The sequence below is a fragment of the Pezoporus wallicus genome, unplaced genomic scaffold (assembly GCF_028554395.1).
Source record: "Pezoporus wallicus isolate ANWC-B61680 ecotype Strahan unplaced genomic scaffold, APGP_CSIRO_Pwel_v1 contig_3952, whole genome shotgun sequence".
In the NCBI taxonomy this organism is placed as follows: domain Eukaryota; kingdom Metazoa; phylum Chordata; class Aves; order Psittaciformes; family Psittacidae; genus Pezoporus; species Pezoporus wallicus.
In genome coordinates, this window is record NW_026635034.1 from 4,413,116 (window position 1) to 4,435,012 (window position 21,897).

Genomic DNA, 21,897 nt, shown 5'->3' on the forward strand with positions numbered 1-21,897 from the left:
GAGACAAGGCAGCTTTTAGGTTGCAGAGGGCACTTAAGGGGAAGTTGGTGTGAATGTATAGAGTTTTATAGCATCATTATATATATAACTTTCCCTATTTGGTTCTGATCCTATATCAGTACTTGGAGGATATCACCTTCCTGTCATGTGCCAAAGGAAGGGGATATCCTCCAAGTATTGATAAAAGGTATCAGTACTTGGATATAGACAGGAATTGATGCAAGCATAATCTCTGATGGATTTGTTCTAGTGCCAAGTGTAGCCTCCATAACTGCCTGCACCCTTAGGCCAGGAAGCTGGATGCCATAACAGGGCCAAGCGTTCAGTGCGGGTCCTTAACTAAGCAAGTTAAAGGATGAGTAGCACTGCAGGTGAAATGCAAGTGGTGTTGCATGTGGAGGCAACACAATAGCAAGTGGTCAGGTAAACTTGTTTCAGGGCTGAGAGGTACATAAGCAACTCAAGAGGGCTTTTTAATCACTAATGGATGATATGGCTCACGTAGATGTACAGTCCCTTTATTACAGTGCCAGTTTTTGCTCTGTGAAATGGAGTGTGAAGATTATCTTCTGTTTCCAAACAACCTGGGAGGCTCAGTTACCAAGTAACTGGTTATTTTTATTTCTTGTTTTCTGTGACAGATAAAGCAATATTACTTGCCCCAGCCAGACCTCCTGCCTCCATTGAAACTTGAAGGATGTATTATGGCTCAAGGAGATCAAATCTTTCTGCAAGAACCACTGGTAAGAGCTACAGGCCACAGCTGCAAGCTCATCTGTTCCGTAGCATTTTAGTCGTGCTGCTACATGAGCTGAATACCTTGTGTTTCTTCAGCTTTTTCTAGCCTGGAGCAATTCTTTTAATGACAGTAGAGCTGGGCATCTCACCCCTGCCTCGGGCTATCTATTAGCGCTCCACTTGCATAGTGGTTTAGGTGACCTGTGTGAAAAATGCTCTAGGAATAGTGTAGCTGTTTTACACTCTCTTGAACTCACCCTAGGCTTTTTGTCTCTCCTTTAACTTAATTCCACATAAAATAGTCCTGCAGTGAGTATTTGTAATAGGGGAAGAATCTGCCCTTTGGTTTTGCTCCTTTGAAACTGTTGGAGATGAGACCTCAACAATTCCTTGGATTTCCAAAGGAACCAATTCAAACTAGTCACTGTGTTTTCCCCTAAGGAAGCTTCCGTGCTGTGCTGCAGTAGCACACCCAGGAAGAGAGCACACACCTCAGCTAGAGTGAGAGCCCTTTTGGAGTTCCCTTTCCATCAGATGGGGTGGATGGTTTGAGGGAGCAGTGGGATTTAAGTCTTTGCATCCTATATAGCCAAGCTCAGGCAGACATTGAAGCTAGGGCAGGGTAGTTGTGTGTAGGATTAAGCATCCCCATGTTTCCAGAATAAGGCATGTTCTTGGGACTTACATGAACCCCTGAAGGCATCTTTTTGCCTCCAACTATGATAGTCTGGCCTGTTTCCCCTCATGCCAGTGACCTCCAGCTAGAAGGCTGAGTGTGACTGTGTGGCTGCTTCCTTCAGGCCCATCTGCTCTGCTGTATCCAACACTGTCTTGCCTGGTATAACAGCACCATGCATCTCTGCCAAAGAGCTGAAGATGATGAGGAGGAGGAGGATGTGGGATTTGAGCAAAACTTTGAAGAGATGTTAGAATCTGTCACACGACGAATGATCAAGAGCGAGTTGGAAGACTTTGAACTGGTAAATCAGATTCTCAGCTTGACTCAGTGGAAGAAGACACTGAGTTCTTGTCAGGTTTTGAGAAGATTTTTCACTTGTTTCCTTTACCTCTTAGGATAAATCGGCAGATTTTTCTCTGTCTTCTGGTGTCGGTGTAAAGAATAACATTTATGCCATTCAGGTGATGGGAATTTGTGAGGTCCTGATTGAGTACAATTTCAACATAGGGAATTTCAGGTAAAACATCAAATCTTGCCCTCCAGCGCTAGCTGTGCCTGCTCTTCGGAGTACAGCCTCATTGCAAGCACAGGGTAATAGTGCCAGCACAGATTTAGAAGGGTGTTTTCTGAGTGTGAGTGGCTCAGACTCACAGAACATTGAGGAGTGGCTTGTGCTGTGGGAGATAGGATGTGACATTTTGTAGAGGAGCAGGTTGAGGAGGAATGGATGAGGCATACTCTGTTAGGGAGGTGGGGAGATGCCGTATGTTATGCTTTATCATTTAGAAAATGCCATTGTGTAATTTGGTAACTGGAGCTTCAAATGGGAAACTGTAAGACTGGATTTTATCCATTAATGCTTTCTACTACGGTTTTGCAGCAAGAGCAAGTTTGAGGATGTCCTAGGCCTGTTTACTTGTTACAACAAGCTGTCTGAAATCCTGAAGGAGAAAGCTGGAAAGAACAAACCTAACTTGGGTAACAAAACTCCACGGAGCTTCCTGTCCATGGGTTTTATATCTACTCTGCTCACAGCTCTGTTCAGGTGAGAAGCAGTCACATCTGGAGTAGCTTTAAGGCCTATTCACACACTGCTTTTGTGTTGTCTGCATGCTGGCTGCCTTGTGCACTGCATACAGGGTACAGGCACTGTAATTTCTATATGAAGCATGCATGGTAACAGCAGTTGTCTGGAGAGCATCGTAGTCCAGAGAGGAACCAGAGCTGGTCTTGACAAACCAGCTTGTTCAGGTCTTGCTTGAGACTTGCAAGACCTCAGAGAGTCTCCGCTCTTCCAGTCCTGGGCTGTTTCCTGGACATCAAACTCCAGTTTGAGCTGTATGGAACAGAGCCAGGCATCAATGGAAACCATGTCTGTATATTTGGAAAGGCTGGTGGAACTCTGTCCTCCAAGTGTTCACTACAAGCTACCAAAACAAAGGGTCTTTTCCACCCTGAATCCAGCTATGATTTTGTTTGTTAATATATATTTAGGTTTTGAATCTCTGTGCTTTTTGAGTGCATGCTCAGTTCTCTGACGGTGCTCTTGATCCTTCAGGGACAATGCTCAAAGCCATGAGGAGAGCCTGGCAGTCCTGCGCTCCAGTACGGAGTTCCTGCGCTATGCTGTCAGTGTAGCTCTGCAGAAGGTGCAGCAGCTGGAGGAGACAGGACAAACGGATGGACCAGACGGACAGAATCCTGACAAGATGTTTCAGAACCTGTGCAAAGTCACGCAGTGAGTTGCTGTGGCATGTGGACACAGCAGCAATGAGCAGCATTTCTGATTCTCAAGTAGGGTTTTGAAAGAAGAATGTGGTCTGTAACTGTTTCAAACAGTTATTATTACTGGGTTGAGATCATTGCCTTTCTTTGCTCCTGAGAAATCAAGTGGAGGCAGTACAGTTGCTTTGCCAGAGTGAGTGATACAGCTCTAATAATGGTACTTGGCCTGGAAGAACCAAACACCATCAAACTCTCATTTTCAGCCTCTTTGTGACTTTTGGTTCATCGCTCACTGTCACAGAGGAGGTAGGATTGTTACAGGCTGGATTCTTGAGGCCTCTGGGATGCAATGAAGTTAAAATTCACTTCTAGCTAAAGTATAAAACAGATGTAAGAGAGACACAAGCTTTAGAAAACGTTTGTTTAGGACTTTTGCAAGATGCTTGAAGACAATCCTGCATCTAATCCTTTGGAAAGCCAAGAATGTTAACCATGTAAATGTCTTTTGGGATCTAGGTCATATCTGCATGGGGTCTTTTCAGATCCCAGTCAGCAGAGAGCACAAAATGCAAATTACCCCTGCCATGAATAATGCCCGTTTTGTGTCTTGCCCCAAATAATAGAGGCTATTTTTGTTGCGGTCATTAGGACTACATGTGAGCTACATGTTTTGTGTGATTGGACGTTGAAATAGAATAAGATCATCTGTGCAGGAGACAGAACTAATGAGAAGAAAGGAGAGGGAACAAAAAAGGGAAGAAGTGGGCTTAGGGGAGCAGAGAAAAAGATGTTTGCCTACAAATAGAAAAGTCTCCTTTGGGCCAAACAGTTTTGCTTTCTTCAAAGCTTTTCACTTTGCTTTTCCTGCCTTTACCTTTCTGGTTTTATTACTAGAGAGCCCTATAGTGATATCTGACATTTCACAAGACTAAAACTGCCAAGAGAAAAGCTTTTTGTCACTGACAGATTTGACACCAGTGGTCAGTGTGTGGGTAGTTGGAGACAGAAGGAAAAGCCAGGTGGAAGAAATAAGTGTATAAAGATGGATTTGAAATGGGATTGGAAGGTCCCTTGGGACCTGGAAAGAATTAAATTATTTAGCTGTGCAGGAAGAAAGCTGTAGCTGTTTTGCTGACATTGAAACAAAATCTTCTTAAAAATTGATTTCTTCTCCCTCCACTTTCCTATAGGAAAAAGACATCCCAATTTAGTCCTACTTAAAATACAATCCAAAGAGTAGAATCTGTGATTAGCCCTGCTCTAGCTCGTGCACTGTGCAGCCAGCTTTACTGGAGCATGTGATACTAACTCATCTCCCATCCTGTAGGGTTCTGCTTTGGAGGTACACTTCAATTCCCACTGTTGTTGAAGAGTCAGGGAAGAAGAAGGGCAAAAGCATTTCACTTCTGTGCTTGGAAGGTTTGCTGCGGATCTTCAACACAGTGCAGCAGCTCTACTCTGCCAGGATCCCCCAGTTTCTACAAGCCCTGGGTAGGCACATGGTACAGCTCTGTTCTGGCTTCTGGCCTTTGTTTTCCAGCCCTTGTGTAGGTAGGTGGGGACCCTTTATCCATAACTAGAGAGAGAAGGGTCTGTTCCTTGTCTCTCAGTAACAAGGTGGGTTTAGTAGCATTGATTTTCACACCAGAGGCAAGTTCCAGATATCTCTTTACCTGCTTTTAGAGAGCTCTCAGTCGGCAGAGGATAGCTAGGTTCTGATATAGCACTGGTCTATTTGAAGTTTGTCTTTAACACATTTCTGTGCTCAGCACGGTTCTGCAGTCTGTATTCCTCCCCTAGCTGTGAGCACTTGCAGTCTTTGCCACTTTTGGAAATAAATCCTGTATTCTGCTTTTGGCATTTAGCTTTTTTCTGCACCTCTGCCAGATATTACTGATGGTGACGCAGAAGAAACGGATATTAATGTCACAGAGAAAGCTGCCTTCCAGATCCGACAGTTTCAGGTGAGTACCACTCTGTGCTGTGAGTGTTCCAAAGCACTGGTGATTCTGGCAGAAAACGCTGCTTGCTCTCTGCTGCTTGACCACAGGCTTGAGTGTGTGATAGGAAATGTGACACTGATTCACTCTCAGTTCAGAAGTTTCCCATCCCTAAGGAAGGCTTCTTCAGGGTGCTGTGAAGAGCTGGATTGAAGTGTACGTGCATTTAAAGGGTCCTTCAATGCAGGATAAACACCTGAGTATCATACAGGTCACACTGAGTCATATGCAGGCCTCTGTGTAAGAACTCGTAAAACCCAGTACTTGCTCTTCAGAAGAGTCCTGTTTTTACATTCATTCTTTGTCATTCTCCTTGTTGCTGATTCTTTTATCTGCTGCAGCTTCTGGTTATTTGCTTCTTAAAATGGCCCTGCAACAAGTATGCAGGCTCAGGGCCTCTGCCTTTCCTTCCCATGATCAGAGGTCCCTTGTGAACCAGTTCAGCAGTTCTGAAGATGACTTCAACTCCAAGGAAACGCAGTCACTCATCACAGTTCTCTCCACTTTGTCCAAACTCCTGGATCCAACCTCTCAGCAGGTACTTGACAGCCTTCCTGGGGTGGCAGGGATGGATGTCGTGGCCATGGGTGTGAGAACATGATCAGATTGGTCTGACATCTGAGGGCTCTGACATGTGTGCGTGTTCTGCCTTCTCCTGCAGATTACACCATGGCAAAGGGGCAGTTCTGTTACATTGTCAAGCATTTAAGACATTAGGAAGAAATTCTTTACTATGAGGGTGCTGAGGCACTGGCACAGGGTGCCCAGAGAAGCTGTGGCTGCCCCATCCCTGGCAGTGTTCAAGGCCAGGTTGGACACAGGGGCTTGGAGAAACCTGCTCTAGTGGAAGGTGTCCCTGCCCCTGGCAGGGGGTTGGAACTGGATGAGCTTTAAGATCCCCTCAACCCAAAACCAGTCTGGGATCCTATGATTCTCCTGTCACACACCTGCACAGTTAAGAACACTTTGTTTTCCCATCCGACTCCTGCACATTCTGATTCTGGTTTTGGACTCCTGGAGTCTGAATGACTTGTTTGCTTGAGTAGGGACTGCTAACAGAGCCTGGCTTTGGCACAGCTTCCGCATGGGAATAGAGGCAAACAAGGCCAGCAGACTTGTGACGAGTCCAAATTGGCCGGGTGCCTCATGCCTTCCATGCAAAGAGGCATTTTCTAAATGTGCCCCAATTTTACAAGATAGGAACTGCACTAAAAGTGTGCCAGAAGTCTGGAGTCATCATTTACCTTAAATTAAATGGAGCTGTTACTCTGTCCAAGGGAATGTATAGCCATTCCCCTCTCCTGGATCTCAGCTTTTCACTTGTTAGCAGGTTACGTGTCCCTTGTGGAACTTCACAGGGCATGGCTGGGTGCCTTTCTGCTAGGAGGAGTCTCTTCTCATCTTGTTTGCTGCGACTCATTGTTTTGCTTTATTAGTAGTAGTAGTAATAGTAGTGTTAGTTTTGTGCTTTGAATTCTGTTTCAAAGCCATGATCTGTTTTCTCCCCTTCTGCAGTTCCTTCAGTTCCTGACTTGGACAGTCAAAGTTTGCAAAGAAAATGCTCTTGGTAAGTAAGCTTGGGGGAGCATGTTTAAATGTGATGTGTCAGATATTAGACCCTTAGATGCTCTGCTGTTGTCTGTCCTGTTTTTTACCTCTTTGTTACAGATACATTCAGGTCTCATTCTGTGGCAAATTGCCATGACATTGTGGTTATTAGCACAGGTACTGAGGAAGAAACTATAATCTCTATAAATAGTGTTGCTGAAGAAAGATAAGCCACTTTCTTGACTTTTCTCTCTTGTTATTTAGCACTTCTGTTGCTCAAATCAACAGATTTATACTCTGGAAAGATACTACTCATGCCAGAGTTTGTATCGTGCTTCTGGTCATCATTTTCCTATAAGCTGAGGGTTCCAGTGTGCCATACTTCCCCCTTGCAGTGTTATATGGGATGCCCAATGTTGTAAACTGTGCTTTTGTAATTATGGTGTTTTGGTGGGATTTTCACCTCCTGAGTGTTGTTTCTGGGAATGCAGACTGTTAAAATCACAGTGAATCCGTGGCGTTCCCTCACTGGATATCTGATGTTCCTAAATAGCTAGGGGACCTTTGCACCTGGTAATTGGCTGTGTTCCCTTCCCCATAGAGGATATATCTTGCTGCAAGGGTTTGCTGTCTCTGCTCTTCAGCCTCCATGTTCAGTACAAGAGTCCTGTCGGTCTGCTGCGTGAGCTTGCACAAGACATCCACGCTTGCCTGGGAGACATAGATCAGGTATGATGCAGAAGCAGCCTGACTCCTCATCACTGTGCTGTCAGGGCAGAACTGAGTGCACCTCTGGTGCAAACTGTGTGACAGCAACTAAAGCTTTACTCAACAGAATTTGTTTTCTCTCCTCCAACCAGGACATAGAACTGGAGAGTCGTTCCCACTTTGCCATAGTGAATGCCAAGACTGCAGCCCCTACTGTCTGTGTGAGTGAAAACTGTGTATGGAACAGTCCATAGTGCCCAGGGCTGCTCTGCTGCAAGTGGTTTGTAGATGCCTGTTGTGCCAAACTCCTCCAAAAAGCTGTTTTGTTATTGGTGTTCCTGTGTTTAGCTGCTGGTTCTGGGTCAGGCAGATAAAGTCCTTGAAGAGGTGGATTGGCTTATCAAGAAACTCACCAGTCTGGGATCAGACACGTCAGGTAATACAAGCGTTTCTCTTCTTAATGTTACACCTCTGTTAAAAACAGATGAAGATAGAGAGGAAAAAGATGTGGGGATTTTGAGGTAGCATCATCTGAGGGCAGGTTAAACTCTCCCTTGAGCTGGTTCCACATGAACAATGTAAGAGAGTGTTGTCACAAAGTCCCGCAAGTGATTACTTTTCCTGTTCTACCCTGGCGCTTTGTGCACCAGACACAAAGGTGGTCTTCTGTGCCTCCCATCTGCGTAACTGGATTCAGTAGACACACATTCACGAGGTATTCATCTCTTTCTTCTAGAAGAGTCTTCTCAAGCATCAAACCAAATCCAGGCTCTGGAGAAAGGTGTAATTCTGCAGCTGGGAACTCTGCTGACAGTTTATCACGAGCTGGTACAGACAGCACTGCCTGCAGGGAGCTGTGTGGACACGCTGCTGAGAAGCCTCAGCAAGACATATGCGATTCTCACCTCCCTCATCAAACATGTGAGTGCTGCTGTGCTGACAGTAGGCTGGCTGGGATCTAAAAACTTCTTCCTTTTCTGCTGCAGCAAGCTCAGAGTGACCCCTGGCAGTAGCTATGCTCAGGACTGAGCTCTTGATCTCATGAATCCCTATTCCATTGGCTTTCATGCCCTCAATTTCATGACCTTTCTGAGCAGCAATAATTGCGTTGGTGGAGATAAAGGAGAGCTTCTCTCCAGCTGAATTTGGCCATGCATGGCTTGGAGTGGTTCTTCCCAGTGTATCTTGTAGGTTCCTCTGCATGCAGCTGTGTGCCACACTGAAGGCACTAGTAGTGTTCTTACAGTGCTCAGCAATCCTGCTCCTGCTTCTCATTCCCATCTAAGGCTCAAAGTATTGGACATGGGGGAACTGGGCCACAAGAACAGGCCCATGGAGCTGGTTTGAAACAAGGTGGTGAATGCTGTAGGTTATAGCAGCCATTGGGGAGAATAGTTCTTGCAAATCCTGCCCTCCCCACCGTGCCATTGGGTGAGCTGCTTTGAGCCCTGTCTGCAAATACAGGCTGCAGAATGGGAACAGCATCCCTAGAAGAAACTCTCTCCTGTTTTTCTTGCAGTATATCCAAGCTTGCCGCAACACCTCAAATACGATTCCAGGAAGGCTGGAAAAGCTGGTGAGTGTGAGCCAATTGCTGGAGGAAATGGCTCATTGCCTTGAGATAGGAGTAACACCGACCTCCCTGCTTCCTTCTTTGCAGGTGAAGCTCTCAGGTTCCCATTTAACCCCACAGTGTTACTCATTCATTACTTATGTACAGGTAAGGCCTAAATTAACAAGCAAAATCACAGTCAGTCAGTCAGATGCTGAGTGGTGTATCAGCTGCACTGCATGGGCACCTTTGGGGATTATTAATCTTCTTGACATGACTTGAGTTTCTTATAGTTCAAGCTTTACTGTGTCAAATAATAGTATAAGGCATTTCAGCACCATTGGGACTGAGCGTGCTGATTTCTGCTTGAGCAGGGAAGGAAGAGTGTTTGAAGAGCTGAGGTTTAGTTTGGTGGGAGTTTTTTTGATGAGATTAATACTGCTTTTAACCACAATGGCAAATAAAGGTCAAGAACACTGCAGTCATCACAGTGTAAAGTGATGTGGGTGCCAAAGACTGCAGTGCTGAAGACTGGATTTAGCTGCTTGAAGAAGAATTGGGTATGTGAGTGAGGACCACAGGAACTGTACAACAGGCATGTTGGGGAAGCTATATCTTCTCACACACATTTCTGAATGTATAGGTCACGAAATCAGCTTTTCTTTCCTTCTTTTTTTGAGATTCCATTTTGAGATTCCAAATTACATCTTTCTTTTATCATCCCCTTTCTTTCATCAAGCTGGTAATGCTGTTAGCTAGTCAGAGCAAAGAATTCTCTAGCCTTACTTAGCTGGCCTTTCTTCTTCCCTGCTTACCTTCTAATGCTACATCTTTTGGCATCCTCCCTCAGAACATCCACAGTGAGAGTTTAAGCTTTGCAGAAGAGAAGAAAAAGAAGAAGAGAGAGGATGAATCTGCTGCAGTCTCCACAGTCATGGTAAGATAGACTTACTCTCCATTAGCACATGGGCTGCAGTTGAACTTGGCATCATACCTCAAGGTGTATGTTACCTGAAGTGGCTTCTTATAGATCACCAACGACAAATTGTCATTTGGGCCTTTAAGTGAAAATCAAATTGAATCTGCCTTAACTTCAGAGAGAAGTCTAAGAGAACCCAAGCAACCATTATAAAAACCAACCACACAATAACAACACCACAGCCACCTTCACTAAATACAGCATAAAAGCTCACACACATGAAACAAAGGTCAACCCTGTCATGTTCATTGTTCTAAATCTGATCTATCCCACTCTGTTCTGCATTTCAGGCCAAGGTGCTTCGGGAGACCAAGCCCATCCCAAACCTGATTTTTGCAATAGAGCAATACGAGAAGTTCCTTATCCATCTCTCCAAGAAATCAAAGGTAAGGTAAAGCAGAGTTCTTCTGTGACCAGAACTAAGTGGGATCAGTGGCAGGATAGAGGTTATGGCTGGGCTGCCTTTTAAAGTCTCTGTTAATGCTCAAGGATCTCACACTTCTTGCAGCCCTTGTCCAAACTCCTGGCCCACTGAATTGCTACCACACTGGTACCAGCAGGTGTCAATGGCAATAGTGCCTGTGACCTGACCTCAGATGGTTTCTGGTTGAGCAGAAACTTCCACAGCTTTTCCTCACCCCCTTTTCCCCAGCCTGTCTATAAGCAGGAGAGAAATATACCACGATGAGGTACTACATAAGAGTAACTGGTAATCACTTGGCTTTTAGGAAAACAAATGGGCCACTGGATCACATGGGGGCAGGTGGGTTTTCACCTGCCTTTTGCTTCAATCCTGTGTTATTGCTGTGATGGACTCAGTCCCAGTGCTGTGCAAAGGACTAGGCAGGGTGGAAAACTAAAGAAAGATGCTGCTGGCATAATGTCCTCTCCCCTGCTTTCACCTTGGTTTCTGCAGGTGAACTTGATGCAATATATGAAGCTAAGCACCTCCAGGGACTTCCGCATCAATGCATCTATGCTAAACAGCACGCTGCAGGAGCACAGCACAGAGGATGCTGAAAATGAGCCCGACAATGACCAGGTCAGAACTCATTTAGCTGCTTTTACCAACAGCTTTACCCCTCTTTTGAGGCCAACTGTTTGCAGGTACATGTGAAATCAGGAAATCTGTATCAGCTTAGTATCAGCAAGAGCTAACCCAGGGAAGACAAAGGAGTGCACAGTCTGGCTATGATCCCCAACACTCCAGCCATCTGCCTTGAGTGACCTTTATCTCCATGCACCAGTTGTCTCTATCTCTGGGCTTAGGAAGTGAGACTCTCCTCCGCAAGCAGAGAGGTGTCAGTGTTACCTCTGAGGACCTCCTGCCTGCTCGGAATCAAATGTTTGTGCATGATGCAAAGTGGTTTCGCATCCAGGTTGACTTCTGTAGATAAGCAGCTGGCAGGACAAACACTGCAAAGCATCATAATCCTCAGACCCATCTCTACTAGATAGAGTTGGTGAAGGTAACACAACCTGTGCTGGATAAAAGGAAATAAGCAATTTACTTAACTGATTGTCCAGGTTTTTATTGGTGGCTTTGTCCATACTTTCGTGTTTCAACAAACCAAAACCCAGCACAAGCAGTCCCTGTCCTGTGCCACTGATAACTGGTCTAAGTTCCAGCATGAACTGGGTGAAGTCCACAGGAAAAGTCTCAGTGGGTGAGAGGAGTCCCATATTCAAGCCATATTGTTAGGAGGAAGAAGAGCTAAATCCCACTCTGCACATCCAGTTTCTTGCCTTAGGTAAACTTTCCCTAATCTATCACACACAAACAATCACAGTCTGTACTTCTTTCTCCCTCCCCTCTCCAGAGCAACACAGCAGAGCAGACAGATGAGAACCAGGAACCCAAAAAGAAGAGACAGCGAAGAAAATGAAGCTTGGGGTTGCTGCTGCTGCCTCTTTCCACAGCGCCTGGGCTGGTCTTGGAGAACCACTTGTATGGAGAGGATGGGTTATTGTTCCTCTTGCCAAATACCTACCACTTCTTCCTTCATGGCTGTGCAAGCACGACTGGCCCCTGTCTCAGGTTTTATAGCTGGCTGCTGCTCTTAGAAACGCCTCTGCTTCTTCCAGTGTGCTGCTATCAACATCATCCTCCTCGGGAGCATCCCTTCTTACAGCCAAAAAGAAACAGGGTGACCAGGATCAGTCCCTGCCAAAGATCTCCTCCTAAAGGCCAGCCAGGCTCTGGCACGCAGGCTGGACACTTGCATTGTGGCTCTCTGGCATCATCACTTCTCCAGCGAACCTTTGGTTATTTCAATTAGCTGATAGATATCCAGAGCTTCTCCTGGAAGACAACGGGACAATCAGTTCCCTGCATGCTGCAGTACACTCAGAGCCTGTGTAACATGACAGCAACCATCACGATGTGCTTTAGTTCAGTGCGTGTAGCACAAAAAGCTCTCAATTTATTCCAACTTGTTTTGGGTGGTGGTGTGAAAGCAGGAACCAGCACCAGTAGGAAGCTGGAACCATGAACAGTCCTGCCTTGGAGTGGAAATTGCTGCTGTCACCTCTCCAGGAAGCAGAGAGGAAACAGCATCCTCAGGCAAAGTGGGTTTTGCTGTTAGGTTGTGGTTGCCCCTTATGTGATGCACTTGTTTAATTTGCCTTGTTCTCGATGAGAACAGAAGTGCCCTTTTTTTGCCCACAGAAATGCCCTTTTTGCCCACATAACATGAATCCTGTTACCAAAAGCACCCTTTGCCTGTAAGGCTCCTAATAAAGCTTACCTAATGTGGAGTGTCTGATGTGTCCAATGACAGAATGACTGCTTATGCCAAGTGCTCCGAGCTGAAGGATGTGCAGAGGGCATTACAGAGCAGTTGGCTCACACAAACACAGCTCACCTTGCGGGATGCCGTACTTCTTCTCCATCCCGGTTGGATTTGATGGCGTCATGCAGTTCATGGTCACCTCCTTCCTTAAGCACTGGTCAATATCCACTGTGCTGAAGAAAGCCACTGACTGTGGCAGGTCCTGGAGGCCCAGTTTGTAGGCAAACATGCACCTGCAAAAACAAGAGACCCAAGGCATCACCCTGAGCCTTGTCACACCTGGGTCTGAGCAGCCACAGCTTCACTGGGCAGGTTACTGTGCACCCACGTCACTCAGGAACTGCAGAACAAGGTGCTTTTAAGTACTGGGTAGCAGGAGGGTCAAGTAGTGCTAAAGTGGATGTGGGAGGAAGAGTCACTGCACTTTGAGCCTCCTCATAGAGCAGGAAGAGCCCAGCCCTTCACTGCTGGCTAATCCTCCAGGCAGGGCACAGGCTGGGTTTTCCCAGCAGGAAGCCCTGTGTTCGCAGGAGCCAGCACAAAGGCAGGAACCTGGGGGTGTCTGCCCCGCTGTGCCTGCTGCACTGGCACAGGAAGGCTGTTTGCTCTATCCCTGCCTCACACAGGAGAAAACAGGCAGGCTTTGGCCAGCTCCCATATAACCAAACACCCCCCACAGTGCCGGGAAGGGGATTTGGCTGTGCCAGAGGCGACTGAAGAGAGCCATTTGAGGTCAAGAGCTTATCTTTGCATGGGGCAGGGAAGCAGCAGGAACACTCCATGCTGTAGAAGAGGCATCATTACTGGTGCTCACAGCAGAGAGAAGCCATTGCTTGAAGGCCAGGGCGAGACAAGGGATGGGAGTTCAGTCAAGGCCAAGGGCTGCTGCCATGCAATGGCCACAGATCTGATGGGAGCAGGAGGTGATGTGCTTGCATCCCAGCAGAGCAGAATGATAGACCCCATCGCTGCAGGAGCCAAAAGCCAACGCTATCCCCCTCCTGCCAGCACATTATCCCTGGAAAAGGAAGCCAAGCTCCATCGATAGCCACCGACATCACACATGAAGGAATTACAACCTGCAGCGCTGCCAACGTCCCTGAAGCAGAAGCAAGCTCCTCTGCACCAGCCTGCTGCAGGTACAGCTGCCACCCCAGTCCCTGTCCCACCCCGGTTCTCATTCCCAGGGTCACATCTCACCTCGTGAGGAGGTTGGTGATCTGCAGGGCCAGGGCTGCCCGGTACCGATCCTGCTGCTGCACCAGGTAGCGCACCTCGTCGTGGATGCTGATGCAGAAGCGCCCGTTGATGTCGAACTCCTCAAAGAGCCACTTCATGGCGACCAGCATGAGGTGCAGGTAGTCAACAGCAGAGCTCTGCACCACCCAGTTCACTCTGCTGGTCAGAAACTGGTGAAAGGAAACACGAATGCTAAGACAGCACTGGGGTCCAGATAAAGGAGATCTCCTGTGAGAAATCTGTTAATCTCAGGGTTATTGGCTGGCATGCAGACAAAAGGGGCAATGGGTTTCCTGCATGGCTCTGAGAGCCTTCTGGGTCTGCAGCATCCAAGGTGGCCTGAACATACAGTCACTCAGCAGCACAGAGCCGCATCCTTACCTCCCCCTTGGCTACTGCGGGCTCCAGGGCCCTGCTGATGTGACAGCCCAGCACCGGGGTCTGTGGGGAAGGGGATAAGGCGATGCTCTCCAGCTTGTTGAACATCTCCGACTCCGTGCCTCCAGCCCACACTCGCTGTTCCACCACGTTCCACTTCTTCCTCCGGGACCTGGGGCAGGGCAGATGGGAGCGGTGCGGGGAGCATGGCAGGAGGCTGCAAGCCCCGTCTGAGAAACTCAAACACTGCCCCCAGTTTGGAGCAGCCAGATGAGCCCTGCAGCCTCCTGCTGCTCACTGGAGAGACTGAAAGCCCCAGATCAAACCTGCTCTGCCCTGGGGGACCAGGAAGAGAGGATTAGGACCATCCAGCCCCATTTCCCTCCTCTGCCCATGGGGCTGCAGCTCCCTCCGCCTCACACCAGAGCCATGCACGACCCAAGCATCTCACCCCTTTGTGGCTTCTTTTTGGATGCGCTGGACATCCTGTGCCGACACCGAACCATCCTCTGCCCTGTCCACAGCCAGCTCCAGCTTATCCACCAGCCACTCCCCATCCTCAGAGAGGTGAAACCTAGAAGGGACGAGCGCCTTATGGTATCCTATGGGACCACCACCACCATCCCCATCCCTGCTCACCCCCGGGGCAGCACCCACCTCCGGACACCCTTGGTGACCGCATACATCTGCTGAGCCTTCTCCCGTGCCTGCTGCTGCGTGAGCCGATGGTTGAACTGCATCAGCAGCCGCTCGGCAAAGGGCTGCCCAGCCCCGTAGATGCGCCCGTAGTTGAAGACCTTGGCGTGCTCCCGGCTGATGCCCACCGTGGCGGCAGTTTTGCTGTGCAGGTCCGTGCCGTTGCTCTTCTTGCCCTGCAGAGTCATCCACCCAAAGGCCGTGCAGCCTGTGGGGAGCAGAGCAGGGGTTGGGCACCGAATGGGGCCAGGCTTGGGGGTCACCCCACAGCCACCACCAGCCCGGTCTCACCGTGCATGCCCGCGAAGTGCGCCTCGCCCAGCACAGCAGCAATCCACAGCTCCTGCGAATCCACGTCTGCGCCCACCAGGGAGTAGCCGGGAGGCACCTGGACCATGGCTTTGAGCTCGCTGCCCACCCGGTCGGCCTGTGGGACACGGCACCCGGCTCAGCACAACCCCTGCATGGCCCCGTCCTCCTCGGCAGCACAGGAGCAGAGCTCCTTCTGCCTGATCAGCATTCCCCATGTGCCTGAATTGTGCTCCCAAAGTCAAAGCCGGGTTTAACACAGGTATGAGGGGCATCACACACTTAGTTACTGCCCCGGGCTTGTGGAAGAAGAGGAGGCTGGGGAAAAGACAGAAACCAGTGCTTTGGTGTTTTCCTTTTACCAAGCAGTGAAGCTCTGAAGCCTCTGCTGACTCCTTCCCCTCTCGCAAAGCCAAAGGACATCAGCAAGAGAAGGGCCCCAGCACCTCAAACCCCAGCATCCAGCCCCAGCTCACTTCCCACCTTCCAACACACAGATCCCCACATCAGCCCGCAAGGACCCGAGCTGTACCCGAGCGTTGCTGGCCGTCAGCCACGTGGGCTCCACTGCCCGGCGGGTGATGGTCCCTGCGGTCACCACCTGCGGCAGGATGGCTCCGTAATCATCCTCTTCGTTATAGTCAGGATGCCTGGCACAGAGGTGAGGGTGAGCATCACTCTGCGACAGCCCTCCCAGGGCAGGGCAGAGGGGACCATGGTCCCAGCCAGGGCTGTTCCTCCCCATACCTGGTCACCACGCGAGGCAGATCCCCCTTCTTCAGCCACACCACCATCTGCGAACTTGGGCGGACACGCGGCAGGTGAGATGCTGAGCCCCACGCCACCCGCCCTGGCCACAACGCAGCCTCCATCCACAGGGATGCTGTGATCCGGATGGAGGCAGCTCTCACCTGATCCGCTTGTGAGCGTTCCTCCAGAACGAGATCATTTTGTTGATCTCCAGGGCCCTGGTCCCGTGCATGCGGCCCACAGCAGCCCGCAGGGTGCCGTCCTCCATCTGCAGCAGGAAGTCCTTGGCGAAAGGGCTGCCCACGTTGTTCTCATTTCCGTCCTTTAGCAGCAAAAGAGGAGCAAGGGCTCAGGATGCCACCAGTCCTTACCAACAAAGGTCTGTGCATCCTCCCGCCCCAGCTACAGAGATGCATTTCCACCACCCAAGTCCCATGGGACAAGACCACAGGGGTCCCAGGAGAGCTGCAGTGACAGGCAAGGGGACACGGCTGTGCAGCAGGACCTGGGGAGGTGGGGTGCCGGGGGGAGTGTTGGGAATAGCCGCAGGAGCACCCAACTTACCTTGTGAGGCAGCTTGAAGAACCAGCACCCGGGGATGTTGACGTCGTTGTAAGGACCATTGCCGTGGTGGTATGAGGGCTGGCTCCTTGGCTGGGCTGGCTCACACAGCTCAGGCACCTCCTCCTGCAACCAGCGGTGCGAGGTGATGCTGGGAACACTCCCAGGCATGGCAGGAGGGGGAAACAGAGTAAAGAGGGACCAATCCATCACCGCATCCCACAGGAAACCCCCTTTACCTGCCCCAGGCTCTGGTCTGCTCTACCCATTTTCTCTTCCATGTCCACCTCCAGCTGGCTCAGCTCCTCTGCCTGCAGCAGTCAGACCATGGGGAAGCCAAGTCAAACACCAGATCTCTGGTGATTTAACATTAAAGGAAATCTACTTCCAGCCCCTGGAGCCATACATGGGGCTGGTTTTCACATGCACACACAGGAAAAAGGGCAGCCTCGTATCTCCCTCCCATTCCCTCCATCCCTTCCTTCACCTTCTGCCATATTGTGCTGTCATCCATCATCAGCAGCTCATCCTCCATACCAGCCTGTAGGCCCTGGGGCTGCTCCTTGCCCTTCTCCAGGCAGTGCTGCCTGTACAGGCTCTCAATCACTCTGGCACGGGAGAGGGCAGAGTTTGCACACACAGGTCCCAAAGCTCCAGGGCAGCACCCAGGGCACTCCCAAACCCCTCCATGGGGCAGCCCCACCTTGGCACCCCACTACATCCCCCTTACCTGTGTGGGCAGGAAGGACCCTCCGCTTCCGAGGGGGCTGCTGGCAGGTTGTCCCGCCTCCCTGGCACCAGGTAGCCCCATCCGTGCTTGTCCGAGTAATGGAGTGGGAACCCATCCCAGACCAGGCGCATCAGCTTCGGGGTCACCCTCATCTGCAGGCTGATGAGGCTGGGTCCCGGCACCCACCCCGGCTCCCCCAGGCGCAGGCACAGCTTGCGGTACCAGCTGGGGAGCAGCAGGGATGGGTCAGAGCGTGCAGGGCAAGCCCTTGGGGATACCCATGGCCCCCAACTCACCCCGGGTGTCCCGGCAGGTGCTGCAGCCTCTTGGGTTGCAGTGTGACCGTCTCCTTCAGGCGCTGCAGGCAGACCTGGCTCGCAGCCTTCAGCTCCTCATCCTCACCAGGGGGACCAGGGTCTGGTGGAGCAAGGAGGAAGAGCTGGCAAAGAGTCCACTGTGCCACCCTGCTATGTGGCCCAGCATGGGGACGCAGGCCCATGATCCTTCACATTACCAGCACCAGCAAACCATGTCCTTTCATCTGGGCACCAACAGGAAGGTGGCCCTTGAGCATCCCTTATCCCCTGTGCTCACCCTCCTGCCAGTCTTGCATGGACCCCTCTGCACCCATTGCTGCCAGGGAGGTTTTGCTGTTGCCATCCTGATCCTGATCCTTCTTCTTCTTTTTCTTCACAGGATTCTTCTTCTGCTTAAACTCCTGCGTGTCCCACTCGAGATCCCAGAGCCAGGGGTCATCCTTGTACCTGCCAACACACCACTGTCACCACGCAGCTCTGCTCCCATCCCCAGCGCCCACACATAGCCCCCCATGGTCTCCATCCTGTGAGCAGCAGGACCAGTACCCCCAGCCCATGGGTACCTGTCCTCATGCAGCAGCTGGCAGGCATCATTGGCCAGGTTCATCAAGGACTTCTTCATCTCCTTCTGCAGCTCCTCATAGATGCCCTGAGCATCATCCAGGTACCTCTTCCAGTTCCCATTGACCGGCAGGTAGGACACCCCCATCTCCAGCATCCCTGCAAATGTCACAGGGTGGGGGCACCTACAGCCCAAAGTAGCAAGGAATTAGACGTCTGCTGGAGGGGATTTGCCCTATGACAGACATGAATGTGTCCTCACCCCACACAACCCTCGATGCTCTTCTCTTAAACCCATAAGGATTCCTGTATCTCCTGCCTGCCCTGGATATCAACTGCTGCCCTAACACCCACCCTTGTGCAATAACCCCAAAGCTGCATCACTCCAAGGAGCTAAATTAAATCTGCTCACCTCCTCCAGCCACTCTGTGCTGCTTTTTACTCCTCCTCACCTACAACACAGGGATCTGAAGTCCTTCCGGAGAAGGGGTTCAGGACCCCCCAGTCTCCTGCCACCATTCCAAGGATCAGAGGAGCTGTATCCCAACCCCAGAGGGATCCCCCTACAGCCCCTTGGCCACCACCAGCCAGAGCTGGGCGGCTCTCACCTCTCCATGAAGAGCGGCAGCTGCTCCTGGAACACCTCATGGGTGGCCTGGACATCACGGGCACAGTAGGACATCAGGTCCTGCAGGAATAGGCAGGTGAGGGCAGGGAAAGCAGCCACCCCTGTGCCAGCGCAGGACAAAGCGCTGTGGGATGGTTCCAGCTCCATGCACACAAAGGGCAACAAAATGGGAATGACCCTATCAGCTCCTCCCACCCTGCTCCCATCTCTGGCTCCTGCTGCCCATAGGGATGTTGGGATGGAGCACCTCCCATATGAAGACAGGCTGAGAAGTTGGGGCTGTTCAGCGTGGAGAAGAGAAGGCTGCGTGGAGACCTCATAGCAGCTTCCAGTGTCTGAAGGGGGGTAAAAGGACACTGGAGAGGGACTCTTCATCAGGGACAAGGGGGAGAATGAGCTTAAACTTAAACAGGGGAAGTTCAGATTGGACATAAGGAAGAAGTTCTTTACTGTGAGGGTGGTGAGGCACTGGAATGGGTTGCTCATTGGGTTGTGAAAGCTCCATCCCTGGTGGTGCTCAAGGCCAGGTTGGACAGAGCCTTGGGTGACATGGTTTAGTGCAAGGTGTCCCTGCCCATGGCATTAGAACTGCATGATCTTAAGGTCCTTTCCAACCCAACCCATTCCATGACTCTAAGGTCACCCCACCTGGAAGTGATTCCTGATGTCAGCCATGGTCCCCTTCACAAAGAGCTCCCGCGCCTCCTTCTCCAGCGGCTCCCCACCAACATAGAGTGCATGCACATCTGCCAGGTTGTTGATGCTGCTGACGTGCACCCAGTCCCACGACGTGATCTGTGCACACAGTGCAGGACAAGCACCACATGAGATCAGGCAAAGGATGCTGCTGCTGCTGCTGCCCCATTTTAAACCAAGACCTCCTCATCTGGAATGCCCTGGGAGAGCTTTACCCATCCGAGCTGCTCCAACAGCTCCCTCTTTGCCAGTACAGAAGCGACTGGTCCCATTACGGGATCAAGCAGCCCCCTGCCACTCACCGCCATTGGCTCAGCTCCCTTACTCACAGCCGGCCCCTCCATTTTGCTGCGTGTTTTCTTGATGTGCTGCTTGACCTGCTGCAGCCCCTTCCTCTTGCCATGCTTGGCGGCCATCCAGAGGCTGCGCTGGAAGCCCGTCAGCCCCGAGATGGCCATGTGCATGCTCATGGTGTCCAGGAAGCGCACCCGGGAGCCCTGGGAATGCACCGGGGAGGGAAGAAAGATGGTTTGGGAGATGCTGGAAGAGAAATGTGCTGCCAAGCGTCCTGCAGCTGCCAGCAAGCACTGCTTTCCTCCTGCAAGACCCTGCTTTCATCAAGGCAAAGCTCTTCATCAAGACACCCCTCTTTTGAGAGCTAAGAGCACCTCCAGTGCAGGCTGTCAGCTGCAGAAAGGCTCCTGCCACTTCCCCATCTGCACGCCTGCAGCCTCCAGCAAACTTATGGGGTGCAAGAATATCTCCCTATGAAGGGACCCCACCTCAGCCTGCTCTGCAGGACAAGGGAAGCACAACGCTGGGGAATCTGTGCGGAACAAAACAACCCCAAAGAGCCAACGCAAAGGGTGACAAACTGCAGCCAAACATCAGTTACCTGGATGAGGTACTGCTCCTTGATGAACGCCCGGTCAAAGGCCACGTTGTGCCCCACCACCACTCTCTCCGGCCAGTCCCGCCTGCCAGCACAGGCAGCGCCTGCTGGGCTCTCCAGGGGAATGAGGTCAGCCAGGGTGAGGTGGCTGGACCAGGAGTAGCGCTGCTCCAGCAGCCGCCGGCTGCACCACGAGTACCTGCAGGGGACACATTGCATCCCACAGCCATAGGAAATAATGCAGGAGCTTACTGGACCGAAAGCACCCACTGAGAGCAGGATCCCACCCAGAGCAGGGAGATAATTGACCCATGGACACACATCACACACCCCAGAGCCACACTTTGAGGCTTCCTATTCTCCCCACAAGCCAGCAGTGGTTTGCAGGAATCACAGAACAGGGTTGGAAAGGACGTTAAGATCATCTGGTTCCAGCCCCCTTATCATAGGCAGCGACACTTTACACTAGACTCTGCCCAAGCTGTCCTTGAACACCATCAGGGATGGAGCATTCACCACATCCTTGGGCAACCCATTCCAGTGCCTCACCACCCTCACAGTAAAGAACTTCCTCCTTACATCCAACCTAAACTTCCCGTTTCAGTTTGAACCCGTTACCCCTTGTCCTATCCCTCCAGCATCCTTGCAGGCCCCTTCAGATACTGGAAGGCTCCTCTACGGTCTCCCCAAAGCCATGCGTGTCCCCCCAGCATCACCACTGGCCACACATCTCACCACGCGTGCGGTGAGACCGCCACGGCCAGCGTCGGGCAGTGTCCATCCGCCACGCACACCTCCACGTCCAACACCACCGCCCGCTCCTCGGGGAAGTCAACAGCTTCCACCAGCCCACCAGGGCCGTAGCGGGTCCAGCCGAGCTGCCATGCCCACTGCTCGGGCACAGGGGGCAGCTCGCACCGCAGCAGCTCGTTGGCCGCCTCCAGGTAGGGCAAGCTCTGCTTCTGCGCCAGGAGGCGGAAGTGCTCGTCGATGTTGTTCCCGTACATGCGGGGCAGCCGCAGGTCCACGTCGGGCAGCGTGGAGGTCTCCTTGCCCCACAGGTCGTGGCGCTGCAGGTGCTCCACGCTCCTCTGGATGTCCGTGGATGAGTGGTGCACGCGGGCCCCACGGAAGATCTGCTCGTGGAGGGTCCTGGACAGCATCTGGATGTTGAGGGGGTTCATGCGCCGCTGGTCCTTACCCGGCGTCTGGCTCGGGGCGTCCTCCGGCAGCGGGCGGCGGGCAGAGGAGCTGGAGGCGCATCGCCGGGGCTTGGCGGCACAGCCCCGCGCTGAGCGCCTCCACAGCAGGCGCCTCATCCTGCCCGGCCCGGGGGATGTGCCCCAGCACGGGCCGGAGCTGCAGGGAGAGCAACAGCGAAGGGTGAGCGCAGTGATGCTGCCGGGCTGCCCTGCACAT

At 51.3% G+C, this 21,897-nt stretch overlaps 2 protein-coding genes across 3 annotated transcripts in view; one reads left to right on the top strand and one right to left on the bottom strand.

The window, feature by feature from the left end:
- FANCI (FA complementation group I) overlaps positions 1–11,863 on the top strand; it is a 25,325-nt gene extending 13,462 nt beyond the window's left edge. The window contains exons 19-37 of the mRNA XM_057424268.1: positions 642–743; positions 1,539–1,718; positions 1,813–1,934; positions 2,298–2,462; positions 2,976–3,155; positions 4,470–4,633; positions 5,030–5,106; positions 5,564–5,680; positions 6,658–6,709; positions 7,292–7,419; positions 7,551–7,619; positions 7,747–7,834; positions 8,135–8,319; positions 8,918–8,974; positions 9,059–9,118; positions 9,801–9,887; positions 10,220–10,315; positions 10,846–10,971; positions 11,750–11,863. Coding sequence (XP_057280251.1) covers positions 642–743; positions 1,539–1,718; positions 1,813–1,934; positions 2,298–2,462; positions 2,976–3,155; positions 4,470–4,633; positions 5,030–5,106; positions 5,564–5,680; positions 6,658–6,709; positions 7,292–7,419; positions 7,551–7,619; positions 7,747–7,834; positions 8,135–8,319; positions 8,918–8,974; positions 9,059–9,118; positions 9,801–9,887; positions 10,220–10,315; positions 10,846–10,971; positions 11,750–11,815 — 2,121 coding nt within the window. The 3' untranslated portion in view covers positions 11,816–11,863. The remainder of the gene's footprint in view (positions 1–641; positions 744–1,538; positions 1,719–1,812; positions 1,935–2,297; positions 2,463–2,975; positions 3,156–4,469; positions 4,634–5,029; positions 5,107–5,563; positions 5,681–6,657; positions 6,710–7,291; positions 7,420–7,550; positions 7,620–7,746; positions 7,835–8,134; positions 8,320–8,917; positions 8,975–9,058; positions 9,119–9,800; positions 9,888–10,219; positions 10,316–10,845; positions 10,972–11,749) is intronic.
- Positions 11,436–21,835, bottom strand: POLG (DNA polymerase gamma, catalytic subunit). 2 transcript variants are annotated; one of them, XM_057424456.1, is made up of 22 exons: positions 21,214–21,835; positions 20,482–20,677; positions 19,916–20,083; positions 19,539–19,685; positions 18,871–18,950; positions 18,265–18,447; positions 17,979–18,148; positions 17,681–17,801; positions 17,385–17,609; positions 17,142–17,262; positions 16,894–16,965; positions 16,658–16,780; positions 16,255–16,415; positions 16,091–16,144; positions 15,876–15,993; positions 15,326–15,461; positions 14,996–15,242; positions 14,790–14,912; positions 14,342–14,510; positions 13,922–14,130; positions 12,794–12,954; positions 11,436–12,231 (listed from the first exon to the last, which is right to left on the bottom strand). In XM_057424456.1, the coding sequence occupies exons 1-22, from the start codon at positions 21,795–21,797 to the stop codon at positions 12,173–12,175; spliced, it is 3,627 nt and encodes a 1,208-aa protein (XP_057280439.1). In that variant the 5' UTR covers positions 21,798–21,835; the 3' UTR covers positions 11,436–12,172. The 2 variants fall into 2 exon arrangements, with proteins under 2 accessions (XP_057280439.1, XP_057280367.1); XM_057424384.1 differs by having other exon boundaries at positions 19,889–20,083.
- Between the last annotated feature and the right edge of the window lie 62 nt (positions 21,836–21,897).

Coding starts and splice junctions, on each gene's coding strand:
- POLG (XM_057424384.1), bottom strand. CDS start 21,797: ATGAGGCGCCTGCTGTGGAGGCGCTCAGCGCGGGGCTGTGCCGCCAAG. Junction 18,448..18,870: donor CTGCCGCTCTTCATGGAGAG/GTGAGAGCCGCC, acceptor TTTGGGCTGTAG/GTGCCCCCACCCTGTGACAT. Junction 12,232..12,793: donor GAAGTACGGCATCCCGCAAG/GTGAGCTGTGTT, acceptor GTTGTCTTCCAG/GAGAAGCTCTGGATATCTAT.